This window comes from Calonectris borealis, chromosome 2, assembly GCF_964195595.1.
Source record: "Calonectris borealis chromosome 2, bCalBor7.hap1.2, whole genome shotgun sequence".
NCBI classification, from domain to species: domain Eukaryota; kingdom Metazoa; phylum Chordata; class Aves; order Procellariiformes; family Procellariidae; genus Calonectris; species Calonectris borealis.
Window position 1 is genome coordinate 164,149,584 of NC_134313.1, and position 18,469 is coordinate 164,168,052.

Genomic DNA, 18,469 nt, shown 5'->3' on the forward strand with positions numbered 1-18,469 from the left:
GTCACCTCACGGAAGGTTCATTTTCCAGCAGCTGCTGTTGGGCCTCGCTCTAAGCGGAGATCACTGCCAGTTCCCCGGTCCCCACCAACTCCAGCACCGCGCCTGGCGCAGACGGGGCGTGAGCTCCCTCTGCCGTGAGACTGAAGTATGGGAATCAAATAAACCCCTCTTAAGAAAAGCTGACAAGCAGGGGAACTTCTGTTCCCAGTGGGGACGAGTGCTTACATAGCAGAAAACGGGATGTTATAAAACACACTAAAAAACCCGCCCAAATATTTCTCCAGAAGCTGGGGACAACTACTGAGACAGTGCCTGAGCCAAGTCTTGTTCAACAGCTGATTAAAGAAAATCCTGTAGTCCCCATGAAATCCATCACCTGCAAGAGGTTAAGAGGAGCTGCTTAGGGAAACCGGTTATTTAGTTATAAAAGGAAATACTGCTACACAGGTCACTGGGGTCTGACAGACACAGCCCTGCCAGGTAGTTCCTACTGGTTTTTAAAACCAAGGCATAGAAGACTTACTAAAAGCAGCAGCACGGTTACCCTTTATTGCCTGTGTAACACCCGCATGAAGCGACAAGCAGAACACAGTATAAATCCATGCACAACAGACAGATAAATGACTCTTAGAAATCTTGCAGAAGAGGAGAAGTGTTTGTAAGTTGATACCTCTACAACCTCATGAGCTATGTTTCTGATTTACAAACTCATTTTTTTTTAAAGCTGGTATTTTAAAATGGTATAGAAATGCTTCTTTACTTGAATACTAAGTGAATTAACTTATTTCACAATAAAAATATAGTTTAGTTCTATTAAATTTTCTTCTGAAAATAAATGTTTCTATTTTTTTGCTATGACAATAAATTACAATGTATCACAAATGTAGGCTTTAAGCAGATTTATAAATAAGCAGGAATTAAGTGTTCCACCTATAGTTTAACTGAATTCAAGGCATTTAGTAAGAGATAAGCTGAAGGTGCATTTATAATCCAAACTCAATTCGTCAAGGTAAATACATATAACTGAAGTAGATGTAATGGGATTTAATGCTGTGGTACTTGTATATAGGATAAGTATTCATGAATGATCTGTTCCTCTTCCTCCAGTGTTAAATCCAGATAATCCTCTTCATGTTCAGGAATATCCTCTAGGATTTCATTGACTGCGTCAGTCTCCATGTCTTCATCTGTTGGTGAACTAGAAGAACCTTCCAACAAAGAAAGCAGCAGTGAATTCAAAGAAGTTGGTACTTTCCCTCTTTCACCAGCATGACTGCTCTGCAAGTCCGTTCCTGTAAAACCACCTCAGTTAAAATAGCTCTGCAAAGGATATTGCAGGAAGGCAATTCTTTCCTATTACTTAAAGCTGTAGGAAAGCCCTTAGCTGTACAACAGGAATCACTACAGCTCTGACAAATAACGGAAGAGAGCGCATGTCCAAGTTTCCTCTTTGCTAAATGGCAAGTATCAATTACAGTTCTACCACATAAGGGGCTTTAGGAAGGAGTATGTGGTCAAATCAGCTGACTGTATAGCACAGATTTGGAATAAACTTCCTAGCAGTCAGAACCCACATATTAGCAAGCCAAAAATTCATCATTATCAGTGGTAGGTCCAGGGAACATGCTCCAGCAACTTAGTCCTTGCTCTCTGAAAGAATACAGGCAGGGAGAGGTTGGTTTGTTTTTAAAGAAAACTGGTGTGCGTACAATTAGCTGGAAGAAGCTAGAATTGCTTGTGGGCTAGCGAGGGCCGTATGTTCCTCACTGACGAAGTGAGGACACAGACACCAGAGGCCTCCAGCCTTGTGTGCCAAAGCCATCGCCCACTAAGCAGCCACTTCCTCTTAGCCCTTCCCAGGACGCCCCTGAAGGCCACCCCTTTCTTCTGTCTTACGCACTGCCTACAGCTGATATGTATCCCTTATGGTTCCCTATATGGCGGTGACTGACTGCTGGGGCTATAGCTTATCTGGGGTGATGGACGCCTTGCCTGTAACCATGTTACTGATAAAAGCAGTCAAGGCCCTCTACCAGTATTTAGGCAGAAATCGCTTAATTGTTTTGTACAAGAGCCAGAAGAACAGCCACCCCGCTTCCCTCTCCTCTGCCTGCTGTACGCAGCATTTCTTACCTGCAGACTCTGTAGGCGAGTCTTTTGATGAAGTTGATTCTTCTGATGGACTGGACCCTTCTGGAGACAGCTGCAGTGAAGCAGGAAGAACTCCCCCATAATGAGCAAGGGTTTGGGAAGCTAAGTGGATGTTGCCTTTAAAGACCTTTAAAGCTTTCTCTGCCGACTCACGGCTGAAACCCATATACATCAGCTACAGGAAACAGAAAAAAATAAAAATAAAAAAATCTGGAGAAATCCAAGCTCATCCAGCACTAGGGTCTGGCAGGAATCTGACTCTGCATCTGACAGTCATTCCTCTTGCACTGAGGAAAGCGCTGCATGCCAGGAATTCCAGGACACTGACTCTGGTTTACTGGAACAGTTAACAACAGGGCAGTGACCTATTAAAGGAATGGGGATGTTGAGCAGAATCAAGAGCCTCTTGTTTAATATCAGACCAATTCTTCTTCTGCCTTTCAAAAGGAAGCTTCAGAGCACTCCAGCATATCAGGAGGGTGCATGTGCTATTTACTTTTGCTAGGCAATATAGTTTTCTTGCCTATCTGTCATTGATTACGTAGCCACTGAAGAGCTGAAGAGCTTTTCAGGCGGCCTATGATGAGAAAGATGCATTCCAACTCTTCCCCTTGTGCACTGCAGTGTTTAGAGACTTGAATGAATTTCTCATTTGCTGTCTTTCTGGGCATAGACCATTAGAGTGCACAGACTTTGCTCCGCATCCGCGCATGACAGGTTGGTGTGTTGGGCAGGAAGTACACAGAGATTACGTTTTAGCTTGAGTGTGACTTCACCGTGAAAAGCAGGTGCCAGACAGTGGAAGTGTGACAGCTTGAGTGACGTGGGTCAAAGAAAATTTGTACAGCTTTGCTTAAGAAAGATCTGGTGTGTTTGAAGGCATAATTCAGAAACAAGACAACCAACTCCTAAGTAAGCAAAAGGTCTAACTTACTTGATCAATACTTTCCTGGGAAACCTGATACTGGTCCATGGCCACAGGATCATCATCATCATCTTCCAACAATAACTCTGGATTGTCAAGAATAAACTACAATAAAACAGCGAGGGATCAGAATAGAGCAACAGAAATATAATAGTCCTCGATAGGGATATGCATTTAGCCCAATAGTTGATATAAGAAAACGTCAGCCAACTTAAATGATACCTGATTCATTGGGTCAGGACGTGGAAGTTCAGTCATTACAGTTCAGAAAAGGTAGCTATGAACTAACAAATACAGACTACAGAAAATAAGAATCTGCTACACAAAAAAAACCCCGAAGTTTTTTTGTACAAAAGTACTACTCCTGAAAATCACTTACCTTAAAGGCTTGGTCCAGGTTTCCTTGTGTATTATGAAGAGCTACTTGAGCAGCTCTCTCTGAATAGCCCATACTTTTCAAGGTGTTTATGTCTTCTCGTCGCTGCCTTCTTTTAGCTCTCTCCTCCCTCCTTATCTGTGCCTTTTCCTGCAAGAACACAGCCATTACAAAGCTCAGTGGATGGGAGTGCTTCAGCCTTCCCCTATGCAAATAGGGTTTCTTGGATTTACTTTGAATCTCTTGAGGAAAAGGGATTTTTTTTTAAAATACAGACTGTGCTGCCAGACACTCATTACTTAAGTAAAGTTGCACTTCCATGAGCTAGCACTGTTGCCATACTTCCGCTCTGCAGCCTCTGCGGATCGGATCTTGTGCTATCACAGCTATTATAGGCCCTGTGTGGAAAGTGATAAACCCGTTTGGCAGATGGGCCTGTAGACCAGACTTGCCAAGGACATACAGTCAGAACTGGGCACGTTGCCAAGTTCTGCTCAGCCCTTCTCTCAGCCGTTTGACTTTTCCATCCACATTTCAGTGTGTGAAGTCTAGAAGTGCCACCTCAGCTTACTAAACGTAACTTCAGGCACTTCAGATCTGGACAGCACTGTCTTCACTTCAGCTTCCTTCACTTTAGCACAAAAAAAAAAAAAAAAATCCCTCTTCCCTCCTGGATCTTCCAAGTCCAAAGCCATAATATGGTGTAGCTTGATGGTTACCCTCAGCACTTCATTGTGCAGCCTCTTGCCTTTCAGACCAGCCAAGCCCAGGAGTGACAGCTTGATCACGGTGATTTTGTTCCCATACGGAGCATGGCTGACTAGCAAACACTGGTGCAAAGTCTTCCTATGCACTTCTGTGGTACAACCACAGGTCTTTGGTGCTCTCATCCCATCTGTTTTGGGACAGAGCTTCCCTTGTTGTATCAAGTTTTGGCTTCAAACTTGTGGTAACAGATGTCAAACCGTTAGTTACACTAACAGTGCCAAAGCAGGATAATCAAAGTCCTTAATTTAGCACCAAGGTGCACTAGTCACACAAAACATGATCTTATGGGCACTCCAACAGATACGATCCTTGATTTAATACTTTCACTGCACCATACCTCTCTCCTGTTGGTGATAAGATTGGCAGCATGCTCCACATTCCCATGGCATGCTCGCAGGGCAAGGCGAGCTTCCTGTTCGGAGAATCCCAGGAGTGACAGGCGATAAACTTTATCAGGATCTATGGACAGCTCTTCATATAAACGAGATGCCTGTATATAGAAAGAACAAAATTATACTTCTTACACTGTTGCTAACATACAAACAAAAAAAAGTCTCCCCATTTTTCTGAGTAGGCAAAGAACAGGGAGAAGGTGCAAGAGCCCAAACACAGGAGCTAGTGTGAACGACTCAAAAGTTTTACCTAATGGTGTCTTACCTTCTGAATATACTCAGCGGCCTCCTTTTCTCTGCCACTGTGATAGTGTCCTATCCCTTGAAGGAGGTAAAGCCGTAGAAATAAAACCTTCTCACGACCATAGCTTCCCTAAAGAATTGTTTAAACAAGGGAGGGGGAGGGGCACAGGGGTAGAAGCATATGGTAGAACATAATTAATTATCAATAGAACACTTTACAAATTTAAAGAAGACATAGTCACTAACGTGACACTTAATATTCAGATAAAATATCACATCTAAACCACTGATAATGTCTGTGCACATAAATGCACATTTGCCAAGACCTTTGTGTCAGGTCCAATGCTTTCGTTACGCTGACAATTACACAACTAGATTACAGGCTGAGGAAGCACGAGAAAACTTTAAACTTCTAAAAGTCAGTCTTGTAATACTTGAACAGTAACTGAATACATGTAGGAAAAAAAAGCCACCCTAACTAAATCAAAACCAGCATACTTTGATATCAATAAGTCTTTCATGGTTCTCCCCATAGCACCTCTGGAAGCATCTATGTGCTGTGGACAGCTTTTTCTCTGCATCATCCAGGCAGTCCAGCTGCTCCAGGCGGAAGTAGCACCACACTATGTCCAGCTGCAGTACTGCATAGTTATCAACGGTATTCAGCAGTTCCGTGCTACACTCACTGGAAAATAAAACAATTACTTTGGTTTTTTGGTTGTTTATTTTTTCCACATACTTTTTAACACTAGTGAAACAACATGCTAGAAATACGCATACTCACATATTTGAGAAAGCTACCTCGTATTTGAGGTAGCAAACTGATGTCAGTGGAACTTTAATAAAGCACTGATCTCCCACCACATTCACTGATACACAGGGCACTAATGATAACACTACATCTCAAAGAATTACAGTAGTCACAACTCATTTTGTTACCACTTAAGACAGCATCTTTTTAAAAGCAGAATGGAATTAAACCCTGTGTAATCTTTGAGAGGACAGAGAAACCGTCTTCCTCAGTGCACGTGAACATGCTGAGTCCTGTGCCAGTCTCCTTGCATGTGCATACAGATGAGAAACAGACAGGGACAATATTACTTCTGGGGATCTCAGAAGAGCAATTTAGGGCTCTGACTGCTGACAGGAAAGTAGTTTACCTGCAGAAATCCTGGTATTGTTACTGACCTATCAGTCAGTATGCAGCTATCTGCTCCACCTTTTACAAGAAATTATTATTTCACAGGAGCAATTGCAAGAGTATCTGTAACTGTCTCTCAAGCTAATGCAATTTATAGCCTAGTACATTAATATTGACAGTTTCTGTTTATGTTGATATGAAAGATTAAATTGCCCAGTGGCAGTATGTGTTTCAGCTGTTCTACATGAAGCCACCTGTCACCGCAAGTCAGAGCCTTTGTCTGCTGCTTCCCATCTGCAGAGGGGGTGCGAAGTAATCCCGGGCAAAACAGGCCCTGATTTACATGCACACGTAGAGCTAATACTGTTCCTGTGTATGGCTGACAGTAAAGAGAGACACAAGGGCTCAAAAAGGTTCTTACCAGAAGTGTTTATCAGCATCCAACAAATATGGCAGTGCTATTTCATATTCTTTCTTCTTCATTAATGCTCTGCCCTTCTCATGATAACCCATTGCCAGCACAAGTGCCTAGAAAAACAGATTGAGACTTTTTTTCTTGCACCTCCCCAACATACTTACATAACTAAAAAGAAATACCTGGGTAATCCATTAGAGCCCTTGTTCTTCCTAGAAAAATACCACTGTATCAGTTCTGTAAGAGCATACTCACATTTCACATCGTGTCATACTTTTCTCCCATCTGCTAATGTCAGATATTGTCTAATTGAAAGCAATGAATGTTACTGACACACGAAACGTTGCACCAAGCTTATTCTAAGAATGCAACCCTAGATAGATTTTCAATGATGAGTGATAAAAAGTTAAGCATTTTTCTGGCTGCTACACTTCCTAATAGCGCCAAATTTGTTTTGCTTTGCTATTACAACTAACTTGTAAAACCTAATGATTCACCTCCTGCAAAACCTCAGAATTGAAAATTAAATTTGGATGTGGCAGGAAAACACTCTAGTTCCTGCAGTATGACAAATGGAAATGTAAATAATATTTCTGGATAGAAACAACCTGCAATATTTCTTCTCACCCATGTTCAATACTGATGAAATCTTGTGCACTTGAACATTTGGTGCTTTTAACTGTTCCGGTGAATTACTACTTTCAGCACTTCATCAGAACAGCGTGCATTGTGAGAATGGACAGTTGTTATTCCAACCATCCAGAACTCCAGATGATGCAGAAAACACAGTATGCCTCAGAAGAGGCTAGGCCAGCACTTAGCACATGTTGGGGCCTGCTCATTTCTCCCCAAGGTATTTTTTTTGTTACTGGGTGTAATTCCAAGTATTTGTAAAGATTTTTATTTATCTCCAGAAAATCCAGCAATCTTAAAAGGCAGCATCTATCACTATTCTTCTGCTTCAGCAGCCAACATCAGGTATGTCGCTCCTACTGTAATTCAATCCATGCACCCAACCAAAGATATTTTGAGTTGGGAATGTGGAACTTTCTTGAATCTTGAACAAATTTAAATTTGAGAGGGGTCACAGTGCAAAAGATCTCAAAACTAATTTAAAAGAGTATGATTTTGAAATACTTATCCGGTTTCCAACTGAAATTGAGGCCAATGAACAAGTTATTTTCATGTTGTTCTAGGGCACCCAAAATTTAAAATAGGTGCTAAGATATAACAAAGTTAAAGCTCATCTTAAAACACAAAAATAAGATATGGACCACACAGGGGTCGGTGCAAGATTAGACCTGCAATTCGATCAGCAATCAAAAGTCTGTCTCCAGATGACTGAAGTATTCCAATTGTAGAGTTCTACTTTAATTTTATTTCAAAATTATTTCTATTAAGCAAACATCTACTGGACCCAGGGTTACATCCCAAAAAAGTCTGACTGTATTTCAAGCCCATATTTGAAATTCTTCACTAATCAAGCTTTAAAAAGGCATCTTAGTAGCTTTGTAAGATACTTTTACCTACTTTTTTAGCTTGAGGAGGAATCTCAATTGACCTTCCAGTCTGATTAGCTATATCTAGGTATGGAACAGAATCTGGATCCAAGTACTCCTCTGAAAGGTAAGAAAAAGCAGTTTAAGTTTTAAGTACCACCTTCAATGGAGTAACTCTGCTGTTGTAAGATTATGTCAGCAAGTACATGGTTAAACAAAAAAGCAAACAAGCAAACCACAAAAAATCAGAATTACGTATAAAGGCTACATCTGTGTCTTGGACAGACCTACCAAAAATGGCCCTGATCAGACAAATGTGAGGAACTTTTAGAAAGGTCACTAAGGAAAAGGCCCTGTTCATCCAGAAATTTAGACACAACATTAGAAGTTACTTGAATTGTAAAGAATTTTTTGCAGAAGACAAAACACTTACATTTTACATGATATAACATTTGAAATGCTTTATCAAGTGAAGCATTTAATATAAAGAAAAACACAACTGAGCATAGTTGATAAAACTGAAAGAAAAAAAAATACAGCTCAGTATTTTCCTTTCCCCACATCTTTAATGCTTATAACCAAACTATCAATTTTGTTTTCACTTCCACCTGATTTAAAATGAAAAGATGCTTTTCTTGTAAACAGAAGACAGTTGAGCAGGAGTTTGCTGAGATTAAAAACTTCTGCCCTGCAATTTTTCTCAGATGAAACAAAAGGGTTGTTAAATCCTTTCTACACTTCACACAGCTTCACACAGAACCTTCAGCCTGTGAGTCCATTTGGACTCCACTCTGTAACTCTGGCGTTGTGCTGTAACTGACAGTTAGTGGCAAATACCTTAAAGAGGCCCTGTACAGGATTCAAGGGCTGGGGTCTAAATTACCCCCTAAATCCATAAAAGGAATCACTTCTTTCATTTGTTCAAAATCTGATATTTTAGTAAGAAACAGGCTGTCACTGTCTGTTAAAAGCAGCTTTGTTGAGGTATTTTTGCATTTGGCAGGAATTCATTACATACTCAGTTTCACAGTTTCTTGTTTGTGGATTTTTGAAACAATAAAATAGAGAAGTGATTTAAACTCATCATCTAGCAATGCAATTCACAAACACAACCTCATTTTGAAAAATTATTACTGTTAAATTGACTATATCCCTTTAACTTAATCCACAGTTGCCAGCAATCAACATCAAATGCAATGAGAACAGAACAGCCACGTTACAGATGAGAACGACAAGCGAGCTGTTCTGCACAACGAAACCATGGTTACGCACAGCCATATCTGAGGTAAACTACAAAAAAGTGTGTAGTGACTTATAATACATTATTCCACTGTGCTTATGTCTACAATAAATTTAAAGCCTGTTCTCAAGAGTAATCAGTCCCTTAACTGTCAAATGCCAATTAAATAATAATTGATTCATATTATATCCTTCTGAAAGTACCAAATGTTTTCTAGCATTCTAGTTGTGTGATAAGAGTTAGAGTAGAAGAGGAAGTTTTAGTCAACTTAAAATGCAGTTTTCAAGTAGGTAGAAACCTAGAAAAGTATAAACTGAAATCCAGCCATGGTACAGGCGCTCTTCTATGTTGAAAGTTCACTGAGAAGATAATTTTTGATGCGCAAGAATTAATGAACACCCATCTTCCCCCCACCCCACAAAAAAACCCCAACAACCCCCCTTACCTCTCTCTGCTAGAATTTCCAAACCCTTCTTAGTTCTTTGCATCTTGTCATTTATTTCTTTTTCTTTCTTGCATTGAAGTTCTTCTTCCTGAACTTTTCTTTTAGTTTCCTCATCACTCTGTTCCAGCTGAAGTACCATCACTTTTGCATTGTGTGTTACACCCTGGTCTTCAAGGGTTTTGCCTGCAAAACAGAGTGTGATGAATACAATCCAAATACTCTATTTGTGAAGTGAGACCATTTTACATTGTACTGCCATGGGGCGGGGGGGGAAATAACACCACCCACAAACCAAACCTGAACAGCCCCCTGCTTTACTTGTACTGTACTGAAGAACTACAGTAATTCCTAGATTCAAGAACTCAATCAAATACCCTGCCAATTACTGACATATTCATCAGAAACTCTGAAATTAGAATCAGACTTGCATCTTAAAAGTGCTTTTTAGATGATTGGTATGTTTCTTTGCTTGCCTTTTTCAAAACATTCAAAAGATATGACTGTTTCTATCTCAGTTAATCGATCTTCAGGCAAAAACTGGAATAACAACGTGTTCAGGATCATACACCGCAGTAGTAACAGGACAGAGGAACTGAGAATTGAATCTGAGTTCCTATTGTCAATTCCATGGCTCTAATTCTGACATGTTCTAAGGGAAATAAATATGTCAGATGCTTAGGCCATCAATAAAGAAAAAGCTGTTGTCATCACTTCCCACAACATGTCTGACAAGTTGAACATGTGTAAAGCATTACAAAAAGTTTTTGAATGTGCTGCTATTGAGGAAATTTAGGGTTTCTCTTAAATGTGCATTTTCAGTGTTTCAACACTTGCAAAATGGATTTTCAACATTTATTACAGGATTCCTATAATTGCTCTAATTCTATCTAAGAATTTTGATCACTATAATTTATCACATTTCCTGTAGAGCAGAACCAGACAAATATAACTGCTATTCCTTGGGAATTTCTGAAATTAACAAAGTTGCAAGAAATTTTCCTTCTGAGAATCCGTAAACTAGAAAATTATCATAGAAGTATACTCAACTAGAGATACATACCCAGGTCAAGCTGCTTCTTATTTATGATTATTTTGATAGCATTTTCTTTTAATGCATGTTCCTGTGCTATCCTGTGAAATAAATCATTTCATCCATGAATATAAATTTTTAAGGCTATACAGTATTTCTGTTAGAATAGCAATAAAACTTCAAAATTAGTATGCTTGTAACTGGCTTAAAACTTTTGCTATAAAAGGCTGCTAGGAGTAAAATAACATGATCAGAAAGCTTTGTATCCCATATAGGGAAAATTTGGGATACAGAAAAGGAAAAAGCAAAACAGACAGAAAAGAATCTGATTTTATGAGGCTTAAAAACACAAAAGGAAGAGAAGCTCATGTTCACTGTTCAGAAGACCTGCCTAGTTACAGATTCGGAATACTGATCACTAGTGCCTTCTCAGGTACTTGCTGGGGATTTACAGAGAGCTATCTGCTTCCACAGTTGCAACTTTCCTGTTTTCTACCTGTTAAACCACAGCTTCTAACATGGAGAACTGCTCTCCAGGGACGCTGGACATCCTATTCAGATGTACTGAGCAAACATACGTGCTAAGAAACAGCTTAAATCAAACAAATAGTGCTCTGTTTGTCTTTTTTTTTAGTACTGTATGACAGTATGCTATCTCATTAGACAAGAACCAAGGGTGATTATACTTACTGTGATCTGAGCTCCTTGCCTGTGATGAACAGGTTAGTTTCCAGTGGGATTTTTCTGCTCTGTAGTAATTATATTGGGTGGAGGGAAAGGAGGAGGGAAGGAAAAAAGCATGATATCAAGATACTTTGGACATTTTCTTAGTTAATTATTCTACAACTACTACAATTTCTTTTTCAAATAATAATCATGTTAACAGGGTTATGATTGGGGACACCTATTAGTAATTTCTGGGTAGGGAGTCTTGTACTTGCTATACAGTGCTAAAAATTAGTATTATAACAACAGAAGATTCAGAATTAGATAAATCTAAATTCAGAACCAAACAATTTAAACTGATTAATTTAATTATGCACTTCCAATCTTAACTCTGCCTTGTAATTATGCCACTCACCTATGACTGGCTAAGTTATGATTAATTCCTATTAGTGTCTCTGGTCCCAGATTAGATAAACTGGAATTTTAAATTAATTAATTTCTCTATGCCCAGTAGCATTGTAAAAAGGAATTATGAAATTATTTGTTTGATTTAATTGCATGGCAATCACTTAACACCCTCTACCCTTTAGCCCATTACATTCCCTGGTAATTATTTTTCACTACAGGAGAGAGAACAATTATGATTGTGTGTTGTGTTTTTGCAAGTATTCAGTAAAAAAAAAAAAAATTTAAAAAAATCCTTCTGAAGCATAGGTTACCATCTAAGATCTTCAGAAGAAAAAAAAACATTGCCTTTTTCCCAAGTGAACATTCACTTCTGTTGCTGATAAGAAGACTACAACCTTTAGTGCACCTAAATAAAGAACCCCTCTTTCAGTGTTATCAGAGTGGATGAAGACATACAGCATTGGGGAAGATGCTGCTGCTGCACATGATCAAAACTAGGAAGTGATTGGAGATAGTTGTTGTGCTTGCTAGAGACTGTTTTTAAGGAGGAAATTTTCCCAGTTAAGAGGCTTTGTATTTGTAAGAACCTAATCAAGGGTCTGCTCTCTGTCTTGTGACCAACCTGCACAGCACACTTCACATCCATACGGTTGAATCCTCACAACCTTCAAAGCAGAGCAGCTGTATCCAAAGTGCCACTTGAGACCGGTCCCTGGCCACGTCAGCCCTCACACTGTGCCTGGGCATTGCTCGGCAGGATACCAGGGGCCTGGGCTAAACTGCATCAGAGCCGATGCTAACAGCTTGACAGTATGGACGTCCATCAAAGAGTGGACAGCCTGTCCCCCACCTGTGTTTAGCTGACTAGGGTAGATGTAGCCACAGAATCTGGTATGGTGACCAGTCTGACACTGATTTAAATAGATTCACATCATTATTCTGGTATATTTTATGCGTGAAACTAGAGGTTGAAGCCTGGCTTTAAAAGGGCAAGACTTAATTCAGTTCTATCCTTGTGAAGCTTTTAGGAGCCTGACTTAGGAGGGAACAGATGAGTACCATAACAACAGAAAATCCTGCTTCTCATTTCCAAGTTCAAACACTGGACACACCTATTTTAAAGTAAGTTTAGTTAGCTGCCTGGGCTGGAAGAGTTACAAGAGGATAATGTCATCACTGTAAGAATATTGTCACATGCCACGATTAAAAGCTAAAGGAGTTCTTTTCAATGTCATAAGCAATACATGGCTTAAGATGACACCAAGTTCAAGCTGCTTATTGCACCTAAAGAGAATTTGTTTTAAATTAAAGCTGTCATTTAAACAAAAGCTGTGGTAATACAGTGACATTCATATGCTAACTCAACTTTAGGTATTTACAGCTGAAAAAAATACATCTGCTCTTTACTGCTAATATGAACAGTTATGTCAGAAGGAATCAAACTGAACTAGATACTTAAATCTAATTTACTTTTCTTAACTGAAAGATAATTTCTCATTAAATCCTAAAGGGAAGATAATTACTGATCTCCCAATATTATATTCCTTTGCCTGGTATTCCAACATACCTGGGAAACTGAAATATATCTACATAACTCCCCCTCCCCCGACATTTTATATACCTAACACAGATCTCTCACATGAAACACCTGAAAAAGTTGAAGAAGTGCAAAGATTTGCATTAGATACATATCTAGAACTCAAAAGACCATCAAAGAAAAGCTACTATCCTGACTTCTCTGCAATGTCACTTACTTTTCTACGAGGCAGATATATATCAAGTCTCGCAATCCCAGTCACTTTAAAATTTTCATTTCCTGTTCCACGCTCAATTGCTTTACACCGTATTTCTTCAAGCATATTCTCTGTATCATTCTCATTGATATTCAGCTTGGATGAATATTTTTGTACAAGCTCCTAAGAAAACAGCAAGAAAAACTGGGAAAATGCACCAGCAGTATGACATGGAAGACGTATGACATCAACTCAGAGAGAATATTTACCTTTATCTCTTTACCAGCTTCTTTTTTTTCATTTGTATATGGTGGTTTCCATAGCTGAATTTTGTCCTCTCTTAAGCAACTTGTCAGTTTTGCTATTAAATACTTCCTTTGTGCCATTCTTCTAAAACAAAAGCAGAATTGGAATGGAAAAGAAAGAAAAATAATCAATCTTTTAATATAGCTTTCCTGTACTAAGATATTGTACTTTTTCAAGAAGTCTAAGTGACATTTCACAATTCTGGGGGAAAAAAAAAAAAAAAAAAAAGAGTATAAAATGTATTCCATGCATTTTGGTGGGGAGGGGACCCCGAGTCCAAATTGGAAAGGGGGTGAAACCTGGATTGAAGAACGGATAATTCAGAAGCTCCCTGCATTGGACCTTGCCAATTCAAGCCAAATTAAACCTCTTCCTGACCCCTCACGTGAGCTGGAATTGCAGAAGATGCCGATTCATCAAAATCCATGATTCAATTCTTCTGCCCCGCCCTGGACAGGGCTGCTCAATCCACCTCCCCTCTAAAACATGTCCTTGCTGTACCTCTGCCTTCCTCCTTCTCCCACTTCCCTACTTTAACAGCCTTTCTACATCAGTGGATGGTTGAACACGAATTATTGCTCTTTGGGAGGATAGAAAAGAAATGTCAGTAGGGAACACCTCAGAACCACAAGCTCCACCATGAGAAGACCATGAGGTAAAGCTCACAGCCCTCCAGGAAAGTGAGATCAGCTAGAGCGCAGAGAGCTAAGAGTGGACAATGATCTACGCCTCCCCTCCCTGATCTCAATCATTTGTCAAGCAAACAAGTTTAATAGTAAAGTAAAGTAAAATTCTCGTTTCACAAAGTTGAAATAGCAGGGTGCCACTTTTCATAGTTCAAGAGACGCCCTTCCCACAGCAAAGCTAGAAGGGGCACACGGGGGCACAAGCAACATAAAGCGCAGAGGCTGAGATCAGAGATGACATGTACTGTAAATCTGTACCAGGCATTAAAGTACCCATCACTGGGGAGAACTGAGCAGTTCCCTGGCTCACAGGTAAGAGTTTAGGCAGAATTCATCACCACAGGTTATTCTTATTCAGCTCAGAGAAAGCAGTAATCTCTGTGAGTGAATATCCACGTCCCTGAAAAAAAAAACCCCAAGAAATTGGAAAGGCAGAGAGGGCAAGGAAAGGAGGGTGCAGTGACCTCAACAGAAAAAAAACCCCAAAGAAAATCTATGCGCATGTTAAAGCATGGCAGACTTTTGGCTCTTGGACACTGGGAGTCATATGGAAGATGTTCTTTAATTTATATGGAAAAGCATTAAAATGTTGGCATATACGCACTAAGGTTGGCATTGAAATTTGATTAATCAGTTTCACTTTTCTTTCAGAGTGGTTTCCCTTTCTCATTCTTGTTTATTAGCATATAGCTCTCAGGACAAGAGGACAGAAAAGAAGAATCAAAACATTTCTATCCATTTTTCCAGTTTCAAATACCATTCCTTACTCAGAAAAACACTATTCAAAGAATCTTTGAACGCTGCAAAGACAACAGTGGAATCAGAAGGATTAACTGAGCAAATGGATGGTTTAACAATCCTTCCTGTTTGATTGCTATAATTTGCATAGTGTCTGTCCAAACTAGGAGAGACAACCATTCTTTTTCTTGCTGGGATGACATTGTTCTTATTATTATTTTAGGGCCAAGGCAAAACATGGCATTTACAAAGCAGAAACAACAAACGCACTCAATTTTCAAAAGGTTGTGCTGAAGCTATTAGTGTGGCTTTCCCCCATTTCCAAAACATGCCAGGCAGTTCTCATGAACAACCTGTAACCATCATTTTCCCACTTTTAGGTTACGCTGAAGAACCATTTTGTAGCTGTAATTCTACTTAGCATTAACTTAAGAAACAAAAAAGGCATCCATGGTTTTGGGGCACCCAGATGAAGTCTAAAATTGCAACCTACGCTTAAGACTATGAATTGTAAATATGAGTTGCATTTATAAACTGGTTATTCATCTTTTTATCAATACTATTTTGTAGTTTTCTAAGTTTGTGATTTCTTACTAAGCTATTAAAACAAAACACACCACTGAAGTCTCCAATTAAACTTATTCTTTCCAACCCTTTTAAAAAAAAAAAGAAATTTTGCTTTCACAAACACAAAAACTATCATTTTATATGTAACACTTCTAACATTTATCATAAATTCCTATTTCACCCTAACTAAATTGCAAGAGAATCCTTAGCAAAAACATTTATGACTTACTTTTCCATCAGCCAACACAAGTGCTCCTGACACAATTTCAGTTTCGGTAAGAGTTTAAAGGGACTTTCTCAAAACGAATTTGAGTAAACAATCAGGGGTATTTCCCAAAGGCCATTTTGAACGCAAGATTGAGTTTTTGTAAATAGAATGTCATCCTCCAAAGCCAGTTAGTCTTATATATAACATAAAAGAAAATAATTACAGAAATAAGGTTCAAAAGCCAAATTTTTGAGGGAAGGAACAGAGGATTCTGAGAGTGGTTTACCAATAAAGCAGTCCACATTATTTTTTCCTAAAAACAAGCAGGAGAGCTACCTGGCACCAGTATGATACATCCCTCCACGGCTAAAGGAGGGGTAAGAGGCTGAAGCAGCATCATGTGCAAAAAACCCACGAGCCAGAAGCTCAACGAAAGGATGGAAACCCTTAGGCCTCCCCAAGGGCACATCCAGTCTCTTCCCTACCACAACAGCACCGAGACCACCAAGACCACAATCACCGGTGATACCAGGGGATTTTAAGCACGGCCACGACGTCGCCGGCCTTCTTAGGCACCTCCAAAACACCGCGGCCGGGGAGCACTCGGGCAACCACAGCAGGAGCCTCCCATGGCGGCAGCGGAGCTGATGCAACCAGCCCCCGCTTCTGAGCGGGCAAGCCCAAGGCGGGAGGCGGCCAGGCCGAGAAGGCACCGCGGGGAGGGGGCGGGCGGAGGGGCGCTCCCCGGCACACCGCCGGGACCGGGCTCCCGCCGCCTCGGCCCTCGGGCACCCACCTGCGCCCCGCGGCGGAGGCCGGGCTTCGGGGCCCAGGCAGTCTCTGAGGGGAGCTCGGGGCTCTCACGCAGCTGCTCCCCCCTGCCCCGAGCCCCTTCACGGGCGCGGCGCCGGGGCTAGCGGGGGCCGCCCTCCCTGAGGCGAAGGAGCCGGGCGCGGCCGGGCCGGCACCTCGGTCCCGAGCAACGGCCGGCGGCGACGGGGGGCGGGGCGAAAGGCAAGCCCCGCCCCCACGGCGATGTCGCGCGCTTACCTGCGCACCCGCCGGTCGCCGCTCGCCTTCCGGGGGGTGGGCGGGGCGCGAGGGGCGGGGCCTACGCGCACGTCACTCCAGCCGTTTATTGTCTGGGAGAAGCAGGTTGCTACGGAAGCCCGGAAGGCCCAGGGAAACGGGAGCGAGGCGGGTGCTCGTCACGTGGTTGAAGCCACGCACCAACCGCCATCTTAGCGTCCTGCCCTCACTTGGAGTCGAGGTGCTTCTTGTTTCTCTGTCGCGTAGTGGCACGTGCTGCTGTCCCCGTACTGTCTTATAGCCCAGCCCGGTTTGCTTGTCCCCTGGGACGTGGTGGTGGGAGTCCCCACGGCGTCTGGCTACCTGAGCGAGTCTCCCGTACAGGAGGGGTTGGGGCCTGGAGGAGGCTGAGTGCAATGCAGGCGCCCCTCGGCTGCTGCCTCTCCATTTGTGAGGCAAAAGAGGCTGAAATTCCTGTCAGTGCTGAGAGGGAGCATTTCCCAAAAGGTCGAGGTGCTGTGAAAGGTGCCAGGGGGGATCAATGTGTCATTTTTTTGCTGTGCTCTTTGAGGGCAGTGTTGAGGGTGAGCTTTCGTATGTGGGCTTGTATTTCCCCTTCAGGGGTGGTGGGCAGGTTCTTGCCTGGTTGTGAGGTGGTTAAAACTTAACCTGGGTTCAGAGACCGGGCTGGAAGAATACATGGCGTGTGTGGGGAAGATCTGGTACTAAACATCACCTCAAGCTGAGGTGGTGCTGGAGTGTCACTTCTAGTCCCCATAATGTCTTAGAGTGGGAGTAGGTATGCGGTGGCTAAACAGACATTTGGCTGTACAACTAGGCTGCTTAACGTCGTACTTGTATGCAAGGCCCTCAAGGGGTTGGAGCTTGTTCCGGAATCTTTTTGGTGTTTGTAAAAGACTTAAGTGTTCTTTTAATGGGTTACACCAGAAAGAATTAAACTTGTGGGTTAATTCTTTCATGTGACCAGCTGTCCCAGCAGCAAAGGGCTTTTATTCTAACTGCTCTGATGTGTGACTGAAATCATTGTACTGGAGTATTATTTATTCCAGAATGGATGGGCCTGCAGGACTGTCCTTGGGTAAAATATTTTCCTTCGTCAGTCATGGAGACTTAAGTGGGGGTGCTGCATACTACAGCTTTGGAAAATGGAACCTTACAGTATCATGAGCTTGTGAACAAGACACTGAACTAGAATTTCAGGATTCTAGGCTCCCCTATGTGCATAAATCAGTCAAGTTTGCCTACTGATAAGAGTAAACTTGCTTTTATGGCAGTCTTGAGTTCAATGCTTGAAACTTAGCTAAAGCTGTGGTAAGAGAGTGGTGAAAGTTACTGTCCCATGATCTCCAAACATGAAGAAGCTAACAGTAAAGGATTTTGAAAATCAGGTGCACTTGAGAACTGGGACTTTCTAATATTTGAAGTTTTCCATTTTTTCTCATGTTTTCCTGTTTCATTTTTACTACAGCTGCTTTATGAAAA

General features: G+C 41.3%; 1 protein-coding gene across 4 annotated transcripts; it reads right to left on the reverse strand.

Annotated features, from left to right (window-relative positions):
- Positions 1-519: 519 nt before the first annotated feature.
- Positions 520-17,072, reverse strand: NUB1 (negative regulator of ubiquitin like proteins 1). Of its 4 annotated transcripts, none has more exons than XM_075144236.1 (15): positions 16,988-17,072; positions 13,702-13,822; positions 13,454-13,615; positions 11,316-11,374; positions 10,656-10,726; positions 9,596-9,778; positions 7,942-8,030; positions 6,418-6,524; positions 5,354-5,540; positions 4,878-4,985; positions 4,558-4,710; positions 3,456-3,602; positions 3,086-3,181; positions 2,134-2,326; positions 520-1,208 (listed from the first exon to the last, which is right to left on the reverse strand). In XM_075144236.1, the coding sequence occupies exons 2-15, from the start codon at positions 13,816-13,818 to the stop codon at positions 1,045-1,047; spliced, it is 1,836 nt and encodes a 611-aa protein (XP_075000337.1). In that variant the 5' UTR covers positions 13,819-13,822; positions 16,988-17,072; the 3' UTR covers positions 520-1,044. The 4 variants fall into 4 exon arrangements, with proteins under 4 accessions (XP_075000337.1, XP_075000334.1, XP_075000335.1 ...); XM_075144233.1 differs by having other exon boundaries at positions 16,734-17,006; XM_075144234.1 differs by lacking the exon at positions 16,988-17,072 and adding an exon at positions 16,734-16,931 and having other exon boundaries at positions 13,702-13,819.
- Between the last annotated feature and the right edge of the window lie 1,397 nt (positions 17,073-18,469).